This window comes from Homarus americanus, unplaced genomic scaffold (assembly GCF_018991925.1).
Source record: "Homarus americanus isolate GMGI-L3 unplaced genomic scaffold, GMGI_Hamer_2.0 scaffold6317, whole genome shotgun sequence".
In the NCBI taxonomy this organism is placed as follows: domain Eukaryota; kingdom Metazoa; phylum Arthropoda; class Malacostraca; order Decapoda; family Nephropidae; genus Homarus; species Homarus americanus.
Window position 1 is genome coordinate 17,520,681 of NW_024730668.1, and position 10,401 is coordinate 17,531,081.

Below are 10,401 nucleotides of genomic sequence, written 5' to 3' on the forward strand. Positions count from 1 at the left end.
TGGGTGCTGGGATAGGCTGGGTGCTGGGACAGGCATGGGTGCTGGGACAGGCATGGGTGCTGGGACAGGCATGGGTGCTGGGACAGGCATGGGTGCTGGGACAGGCTGGGTGCTGGGACAGGCTGGGTGCTGGGACAGAGTGGGTGCGGAAAGACTGGGTGTTAGGACAGGCTGGGTGCTGGGACAGGCATGGGTGCTGGGATGGGCTGGGTGCTGGGACAGGCATGGGTGCTAGGACAGGCATGGGTGCTGGGACAGGCATGGGTGCTAGGGGGCATGGGTGCTGGGACAGGCTGGGTGCTGGGACAGGCTGGGTGCTGGACAGAGTGGGTGCCCGGAAAGACTGGGTGCTAGGACAGGCTGGGTGCTGGGATAGGCTGGTGCTGGGACAGGCATGGGTGCTAGGACAGGCATGGGTGCTGGGACAGGCATGGGTGCTAGAGACATGGGTGCTGGGACAGGCTGGGTGCTGGGACAGGCTGGGTGCTGGGATAGGCTGGGTGCTGGGACAGACTGGGTGCTGGGACAGAGTGGGTGCCCGGAAAGACTGGTGCTAGGACAGGCTGGGTGCTGGGACAGGCAGGGTGCTAGGACAGGCATGGGTGCTGGGACAGGCTGGGTGCTGGGACAGGCATGGGTGCTGGGACAGAGTGGGTGCCCGGAAAGACTGGGTGCTAGGACAGGCTGGGTGCTGGGATAGGCTGGGTGCTGGGACAGGCATGGTGCTGGGACAGGCATGGGTGCTGGGACAGGCATGGGTGCTAGGACAGGCATGGTGCTGGGACAGGCTGGGTGCTGGGACAGGCTGGGTGCTGGGACAGACTGGGTGCTGGGACAGAGTAGGTGCCCGGAAAGCTGGGTGCTAGGACAGGCTGGGTGCTGGGATAGGCTGGGTGCTGGGACAGGCATGGGTGCTGGGACAGGCATGGGTGCTGGGACAGGCTGGGTGCTGGGACAGGCATGGGTGCTAGGACAGAGTGGTGCCCGAAAGACTGGGTGCTAGGACAGGCTGGGTGCTGGGATAGGCTGGGTGCTGGGACAGGCATGGGTGCTAGGACAGGCATGGGTGCTGGGACAGGCATGGGTGCTGGACAGGCATGGGTGCTGGGACAGGCTGGGTGCTGGGACAGGCTGGGTGCTGGGACAGGCTGGGTGGGACAGAGTGGGTGCCTGAAAGACTGGGTGCTGGGACAGGCTGGGTGCTGGGATAGGCTGGGTACTGGGACAGGCATGGGTGCTAGGACAGGCATGGGTGCTGGGACAGGCTGGGTGCTGGGATAGGCTGGGTGCTGGGACAGGCATGGGTGCTAGGACAGGCATGGGTGCTGGGACAGGCTGGGTGATGTGGACAGGCTGGATGCTAGGACGGGCTGGGTGCTGGGACAGGCTGGGTGCTGGGACAGGCTGGGTGCTGGGACAGGCTGGATGCTGGGACGGCTGGGTGCTGGGCAGTCTGGGTGCTGGGACATGTTGGGTGCTGGGATAGACTGGGTGCTGGGACAGGTTGGGTGCTGGGGCAGGCTGGGTGCTAGGACAGGCTGGGTGCTGGAGCAGGTTGGGTGTTTGGTTGGGTGATAGGATAGGCTGGGTGGGACATGTTCGGTGCTGGGTGCTAGGATAGACTGGGTTCTGGGCAGGCTGGGTGCTGAGACAGGCCGGGTTCTGGGACAGGCTGGGTGCTAGGACATGCTGGGTGCTGGGACAGGCTGAGTACTGGGACTTGTTGGTCCTGGGGCAGCCTAGGTGCTGAGACAGGCTGGTTGCTGGGGCTGGCTAGGTACTGGGATAGGTTGGTGCTGGGACATGCTGGGTGCGGGACAGGTTGGGCTGGACAGGTTGGGTGCTCGGACAGGCTGGGTGCTAGAACGTTAGGTGCTTGGACTGGCTGGGTGCTGTGACAAGTTGGTGCTAGAACAGACTGGTTGCTAGAACGGTGAGTGCTAGGACAGGATTGGTGCTAGGACACGGACGGCTAGGTGCTAGGACAGGATGGTTGCTGGGACAGTCTGTATGTTGGGACAGGCTGGGTGCTAGGACAGGCTGGGACTGGGCCAGGCTGGGTGCTAGAACAGACTGGTTGCTGGGACAAGGTGAGTGCTAGGACAGGATTGGTGCGGACACGGACAGGCTAGGTGCTAGGACAGGATGGTTGCTAGGACAGGCTGGATGTTGACACAGGCTGGGTGCTAGGACAGACTGGATGCTGGGACAAGCTGGGTGCTGGGACAGGCTTGGTGCTGGGATAGGTTGGGTGCTGGGACAGGGTGGTGTTGAGACAGGCTGGGTGGGGACAGGGGTGGTGTTGAGACAGGCTGGGTGCTGGGACAGGATGGTGCTGGGACAGTTTGGGTGCTAGAACAGGCTGGGCGCAAGGGCAGGTTGGATGCTGGGACAGGCTGGGTGCAGGGAGAGGCTGGATGCTGGGACAGGCTGGGTGCTGGGACAGGCTGGGTGCTTGGACAGGGTGGATGCTGGGACAGGCTGGGTGCTTGGACGGGGTGGATGCTGGGACAGGCTGGGTGCCAGGACATACTGGGTGCTGGGACAGGCTGTGTGCTAGGTTAGGCTGGATGCTGGGACAGGCTGGGTGTTTAGACAGGCTGGATGCTGAGATAGATAGATAGATATTTTTATTGACCACAAATTATGAATACAGAGTTTACACTGAAATTTTACATAAAATGGTCCAAAGTTCACTGATTAACCAGTAACACAAAAAACAGAGGAAAACTACAAGTAAATAAAGTAAAACAAAAATAACTACAAGTAAAATATTCTAAAATATACAAAATAGTGGATGAGTATGCTCTGTGACTTTAACTATACATATAGTATTCGATGAACTGCACGACAAACAGTTTATACCTGTTTTTTCAGACAGCAGATTTACAAAGTTGAAATACTATATTAATGGCGTATATTTACAGGGGCATTTCAACAACATGCTATTCTGAATGAATAACACCACATGAACACATATCTCTTCAATGAGCAGACGGCTGCCTCTTCTGTTCCAGCGCCTCTCTACAGCCAGGAATGCACCAAAAACACATTCATGCCCACGATACTGTTCTAGCTCATTCACCTTTATCTTTGTATTGCAGATTGCATGAACATCAAGATTTGGATTGATAGTCTTGAATAATTGTACTCTACTTAAGTCTGAGTTTGAGTTTCTGTTTCAGAGTGTGTAAGGCTATTTGAACATCATCAATATCATTAATAAAAAGATCGCCTACATATCGTGACATAGGCATATTAAAACTTAATACAACATTAATAGTATGGGCAAATGGATCGTCTCCCATTTCACTTCTTCCCGTCCATATTCTCGAGAAAAATTTACGCTGCTTAGCTGTTATGAGGACACGTAACGGAGAGTAACCAAGTTCCACCATGCATAATTCATTGGTGGTCGTTTTACTGACACCTAATAACTGTTTAATACACCACATATAAAGTTTATTCACAGGCGTAATGTCACCACTTAACCATGATTCACAACCATATAACAAGGCGGACATCAATGCTGCATGAACTTGAATTGCCCAAATACATGTAGTGGTCACACGGTTCCACGGTCATACCACCAACAACCAATGCTTGTTTCTCAGCCTCACTGCCATTTATAGCGAAAAACTTTGTCTTACCTTGGTGCTAGGACAGGCTTGATGCTGGGTCACGGTAGGTGCTGGGACAGGATGCGTGCTAGGACAGGCTCGGTGCTGGGACAGACTGAGTGCTAGGACAGGCTGCATGCTGGGATAGGATGGGTACTGGGACAGGCTGTGTGCTTGGACAGGCTGGATGCTGGGACAGGCTGGAAGCTAGGACATGTTGGGTGCTAGGACAGATTGGGTGCTGGGACAGGTTGATGCTTGGACAGGCTGGGTGCTAGGACAGGTTGATGCTGGGACAGGCTAGGTGCTAGGATAGATTGGTGCGAGGAAATTTGTGTAAAACAGGTTGGGTGCTGGGACGGGCTGGGTGCTAAGGCAGGGTAAAGAGAGCTGGGAGGAGGTACTTTTTTGTGGGGACTTTCTAGGCGGCGGTGGGCGAGAGGTGAGAGGAGAGTGGAACTGAGTGTGTGGAGGAGGTGGTGGGGTTCAGGTGGAGGCGGAGGAGTAGGAAAGTAGAAGTGGAGGAGGTAGGTGGAGGTAGAAGTGGATGTAGGTGGAAGAGGTAGGAATGAGGAGGTGGAGGAGGAAGGAAAGTAAGGATAGAGGTAGGAAAGTGGAGGTGGAGGTAGGTGAAGGAGGTAGGAAAGTGGAGGTGGAGGAGGTGATTTTATTTACACGGGGTGGATGAGTACTAAGTGGTAAACCCTGTGTGATGATGACTAGTGAACGTGTTTTCAGAATATGTTGTCTTAATGAGGGAGACGCGTGGACAAGACCTGTTTGTGAGTGACAGTGAGAGAGAGAGAGAGAAAGATAGTACAAGAGAACTCTATGTGAGTAATTGTGTGAGAGAGAGAGAGAGAGCTGTCTTAGTGAGTGACAGACAGAGACAGAAAATGAGAGAGAGAGAGAGAGAGAGAGACAACACATCAAGAAAATAGACACAGAGGGAATAAACAAGGCAATAAATCAGACAAAAAGACGGAAGAACAAAAATAGAAAGGGGAAGAGAGAAAGGCGATAATAACTAGAGATAAGAGAAGGATTAAGAAAGGAAGAATAAGCAAAGAGAAATAGTGGAACAGGAAAGAGGAAAAGGAAGAGTTTATCAAGAAGGAAACGAAGATTTTGATGAAGAGGGTAAAAAGAGTTTGTTTATGTTGGCGGAGAAGACTTATGGAGCAGACTAGTTCAGTATACGAAACACAACAATGACGCGAGCACCTTTATAGTGACTCTGTGTGTGTGTGTGTGTGTGTGTGTGTGTGTGTGTGTGTGTGTGTGTGTGTGTGTGTGCTATGTGTGTACACACAGGTCAGAACAAGAGAGCAAGTCATCCACCACCACAAACACACCATAAATCTTGAGCGCCACTGTGTGAGAGGAGGTGGAGAAGGAGGTGCTGCAGTTGGAGGAGGAGGTGCTGCAGTTGGAGGAGTAGCTGCAGGTGGAGGAGGAGGAACAGGTGGAAAAGGTGGTGGAGGTAGAGGGGGGGGTGAGAGGAGGAGGATGTGGTGGTGAATGAGGTGGAGTAGGAGCAGCAAGTGGAGGAGGAGATGATGGAGTAGGTGGAGGAGGAGGAGGTAGAAGAAGAGAAAGGGATGGTGAAGAAAGAGTATGGAGAGGATGTCGAGGAGGAAGAGGAAGAAGGTAGAGAAATGGGAGGAATTAAGGCAAGGTAGAAAGAAGAGGAAGAGGAGAAATGGGAGGAAGAAAGACACGGTAGAAGAAGGAAGAGGAAGAAAGGAAGGAGGAGGAGGGGAATATCAAGGAAGATGGAGGAAGAGGAGGAACAGAAGAAGAATCACCTAATTCCGTCACAACAACAATGGTGAATTAAGCTATTTTTCTCAGCCATTATTTAAACCTTTGTTTACCACGCTACTTTATTTGTGCTTACTTACTCACCACCTATTTTGCTTTTACTTACTTCAGCCTTCACTTCTTCACTTCAACCTCACCTCCCACCCTCACCTTACTCCAGCCTCACCTCACTCAGCCTCACCTCCACCTCACCTCTAACCCAGCCTCACCTCACTTCACCACCTCACCACCCTTCATTTCAACCACCTTTTTCACCACTTGCTCACCTCGTTTTCAGCCACAGCCTGCCTACCAAAGCCACTTACCACCACAGCCACCTCCACACAGCCACTTACCTCTTCACCACCACGACAGCCCTTACCAGCTCACTTACCCTGACTATAACAACGGCTGCCTCACCCCCTAGCCCTGACAGCCAGTGGGATGACAGGCTATGTGGGTGACAGCCCATCTCTGACAGCTGACAGCCAGTGGGATGACAGACTAGGTGACGTGACAGACAGCCCATCCCTGCAGCTGACAGCCAATGGGATGACATAGGTGGTGGTGACAGGTGACAGCCCATCCCTGACAGCTGGCAGCCAGTGGGATGACAGGATGGGTGGTGGTGATGGGTGACAACCCATCCCTGACAGCTGACAGCCAGTGGGATGACAGGATAGGTGGGTGACAGACAGCCCATCCTGCAGCTGACAGCCAGTGGGATGACGGATAGGTGGTGGTGACAGGTGACAGCCACCCTGACAGCTGGCAGCCAGTGGGATGACGGATAGGTGGGTGACAGGACAGCCATCTCCTGACAGCTGACAGCCAGTGGGATGATAGGTTAGGTGGTGGGACAGGTGACAGCCAATCCCTGACAGCTGACAGCCAGTGGGATGACGGATAGGTGGTGGTGACAGGTGACAGCCCATCTCTGACAGCTGACACCCAGTGGGCTGACAGGTAAGGTGGTGGTGACAGACAGCCACCCTGACAGCTGACAGCCAGGGATGACAGGATAGGTGGTGGACAGGACAGCCATCTGACAGCTGACAGCCAGTGGGATGACAGGATAGGTGGTGGTTACAGGTGACAGTCTATCTGGACAGCGGACAGCGTGGGATGACAGGATAGGTGGTGGTGAAGGTGACAGCTCATCCTGACAGCTGACAGCCAGTGGGATGACAGATAAGGTAGTGGTTAGGTGACAGTCCATCTTGACAGTTCCTGGAAACAGCCTAACACTGCCAATTATGTCAAGGTATGAGCGACCATTGTTGTCTGATAGTGGCTGAAGGAGGAAGGGCTTGAGGAGAGGAGGAGGAGGGGGAGAGGGAGGAGGGGAGGGGTGGGAGAGAGAGGGGGGAGGGAGGGGTGAGAGGGGAGGGAGGGAGGAGGGAGGGGAGAGAGAGGAAGGAGGAGGTGAGAGAGAGGAAGGAGGGAGGGGAGGGTGAGGGGAGGGAGGGAGGGTGGGAGAGAGAGGAAGGAGGGAGGGTGAGAGAGAGGGAGGGAGGAGGGGAGAGAGGGGGAGAGGGGAGAGAGGGAGGGAGGTGGAGGAGGGTGGGGTGAGAGGAGAAAGGGAGGGAGGTGAGAGAGAGGAAGGAGGGGTGAGAGAGAGAGGAAGGGAGGGAGGGGAGAAGAGGAAGGGAGGGGGGGAGAGAGAGAGGAAGGGAGGGAGGGGTGAGAGAGAGGGAAGGAGGGGAGGGTGAGAGAGAGAAGGGAGGGAGGGGAGAGAGAAGGAGGGGAGGGGAGAGAGAGGAAGGAGGGAGGGGTGGGAGAGGAGGGAGGGAGGGGAGAGAGAGGTGAGAGAGAAAGGGAGGGAGGGGTGGAGAGGGAGGAGGGAGGTGGGTGAGAGAGAGAAAGGGAGGAGGGTGGAGAGAGAGGAAGGAGGGAGGGTGAGAGAGAGGAAGGAGGGGAGGTGGAGAGGAGGGAGGAGGGGGAGAGAGGAAGGGAGGGAGGGTGAGAGAGAGGAAGGAGGAGGGTGAGAGAAAGGAGGGAGGGTGAGAGAGAGGAAGGAGGGAGGTGAGAGAGAGGAAGGAGGAGGGTGAGAGAGAAGGGAGGGGAGGGTGAGAGAGAGGGAGGGAGGGGAGAGAGAGGAAGGGAGGGAGGGTGAGAGAGAAGGGAGGGAGGGGAGAGAGGAAGGGAGGGAGAGAGAGAAAGGAGGTGGCAGGGAGATAGAGGGAAGGAGGTGGGGAAGGGACACAAGGTAAAGGGAGAGGGAAGAGTGAAGGAATGGAAGGGAGAGAGATAGAGAGAGGGATGATTGGAGAGAAAGGAAGACACTTTGATAAAGAGAAAGATAAGAAAGAAAGGAAGGAAGGAAGGAAAAGGTAGAGAGGAATGTTAAATAGAAGAATGAAAAGGAGGAAGAGAGAGAGGAAGTGAGGGAGGCTTGATGATAAAGAGGGAGAGACAGAGAAAGGTAAGGAGGTGTGGTGGGAGTAGGGTAGTGTGGGAGGTGGTGGAGGTGGGAGGTGGTGGAGGTAGGTGGGAGGTGTGGTGGGAGGTAGGTGTGTGTGGGAGGTGTGGTGGAGGTAGTGGAGGTGGTGGAGGTAGGTAGTGGAGGTGTGGTGGAGGTAGGTAGTGTGGAGGTGTGGTGGCAGACATCTGGAGGTGTGGTGGAGGTGGCAGTGGGAGGTGGTGGAGGCAGGTAGTGATGTGGTGGGGAGGCAGTGTGGAGGTGTGGTGGGATGTAGGTAGTGTGGAGTGTGGTGGAGGCAGTGGGAGGTGTGGAGGCAGGTGTGGAGGTGTGGTGTGATGCAGGTAGTGTGGAGGTGTGTGATGCAGATACTGTGGAGGTGTGGTGGAGGTAGTGTGGAGGTGTGGTGAGGCATACTGTGGAGGTGTGGTGGAGGTGTGGAGGTGTGAGTGTAAGACACTGTGTGGTGGAGGTAGGTAGTGTGGGAGGTGGTGATGGAGGTAGTGTGGAGGTGTGGTGGGAGGTAGATACTGTGTGGTGAGGTAGTGGAGGTGTGGTGGAGTGTAGGTAGCGTGGAGGTGGTGAGGTAGGTAGTGGAGGTGTGGTGAGGTAGTGGAGGTGGGGAGGTAGGAGGAGGTGTGGTGGAGGCAGGGCGTGGAGGTGTGGTGGAGGTAGTGTGGAGGTGTGGTGGAGGCAGTAGTGGAGGTGTGGTGGAGGTGTGGGAGGTGTGGTGAAGGCAGAGAGTGTGAGGTGTGGTGAGGGCAGGACAGTGTGTGGGAGTGTGGTGATGCAGTGTGGAGTGTGTGGTGATGCAGGTGTGGTGGAGGTGATGTGAGGTGTGGTGGAGGCAGGGAGGTGGTGAAGGTAGATACTGTGGAGGTGTGGTGGAGGTAGATAGTGTGGAGGTGAGGTGGGTAGTGTGTGGAGGTGTGGTGGAGGTAGATAGTGGGAGGTGTGTGGAGGTAGATAGAGGTGTGGTGAAGGATAGTGAGGTGTGGAGGTAGATACTGTGGAGGTGGGGGTGGAGGTAGATAGTGTGGAGGTGTGTGGAGAGAGGGTTTACTGCGTGCTCATTAGCCTTGGCCAGCCAACCACAGTTAAACTGGTTTCAGCACTTACCAGCCTACCGCATTTCTCTGTTACCTGCTGTTTCTGATTCTGACTACAGCTGATGCACTAGACAGAGAGATGATACAGACATGACAACATATATACAGAAGAGATATGTAGACACAGGTGACATGTATACAAGAGAGAGAGAGAGAGAGAGAGAGAGAGAGAGAGAGAGAGAGAGAGAGAGAGAGAGAGATGAAACACACACAACAGAGGCTGAAGGGGATACAAGTTTGAGTAATGGGGAGAGGAGGGGAAGGGCCTGGGACGGTGTGAGTGTGAGGGGTGAGGGTTGCACACAGTTCCAAGAAAGAAAGGGGGTAATAATGGAGGTGACGACTGTGCTCACATAGTGGGGATGTAATGAAGTGGCCATTTCATATGTTGAAGTGGCACAGCTACCAGGGCGAGGGGAGGAGAAGGGAGGCCAAGAGAAGGGAGGGGTCAAGAGAAGGGAGGGGTCAAGAGAGGAGGGAAGAGAGGGGAGGGTCAAGAGAAGGAGGTCAAGAGAAGGGAGGAATAAGAGAAGGAGGTCAAGAGAGGGAGGACAAGAAGGAATAAGAGAGGGAGGGGAAGAGAAGGGACAGAAGGAAGCCAAGAGAAGGGTCAAGAGAAGGGAGGGCTCAAGAGAGAGGGAAAGAGAAAGAAGAGAGGAAGAGAAGGAGGTCAAGAGAGGAGGTCAAGAGAAGGAGGGGTCAAGAGAAGGGAGGGAAGAGAGGGGAGGTCAAGAGAAGGGAGGGGCGAGAAGGGAGAGGGAGGGGGCCAAGAGAAGGATAAGAGAGGGAGGGCAAGAGGGGAGGGCCAGAAGGGAGGGGGGTAAGAAGAGGAGGAGCAAGAGAGGCAAGAGAAGAGGGAGGGAGGCCAAGAGAGGAGGCCGAGAAGGGGAGAGACAAGAGAGGAGGGCAAGAGAGAGACAAGAAGGGAGGAAAAAGAGAGGGAGGCCAAGAGAAGGGGAGAGACCAAGAGAGGAGGTCAAGAGAAGAGGTCAAGAGAGGGAGGCAGAGGAGGGAGTCAAGAGAGGGGAGGGGTCAAGAGAAGGGAGGGAGGGGCCAAGAGAAGGAATAAGAGAGGGGAGGAGGGGTCAAGAGAAGGAGGTCAGAGGGAGGGTCAAGAGAGGGGAGGTCAAGAGGAGGAGATCAAGAGGAGGGGATAAGAGAGTAAGACAAGAGGGAGGGAGAGGAAGGGGGTCAAGAGAAGGGAGGCCAAGAAAGAGAAGGAGACAAGAGGGAGGGCAAGAGAAGGAGGCCAAGAGGGGAGGCTGAGAAGGGAGGCCAAGAGAAGGGACAAGAGAGGGAAGAGAGGGAGGCCAAGAGAAGGGAGGAGAAGAGAGAAGGAGGGGACAAGAGAGGAGAGGGAGGTCAAGAGAAGGGAGGTCAAGAGAAGGGAGGCCAAGAGAAGGAGGAATAAGAAGGGGAGGAAGAAGAGAGGTCAAGAGGGAGGGGT

The 10,401-nt window shown here is 55.0% G+C and overlaps 1 protein-coding gene across 1 annotated transcript; it reads right to left on the reverse strand.

The window, feature by feature from the left end:
- Positions 1 to 267: 267 nt before the first annotated feature.
- LOC121867103 (anther-specific proline-rich protein APG-like) lies at positions 268 to 6,816 on the reverse strand (the record flags this gene model as incomplete). Its single annotated transcript, XM_042366861.1, has 3 exons — positions 268 to 949; positions 3,157 to 3,437; positions 6,769 to 6,816. Coding segments are annotated over 3 exons (1,011 nt in total), but the record flags the coding sequence as incomplete, so codon positions are not given.
- Between the last annotated feature and the right edge of the window lie 3,585 nt (positions 6,817 to 10,401).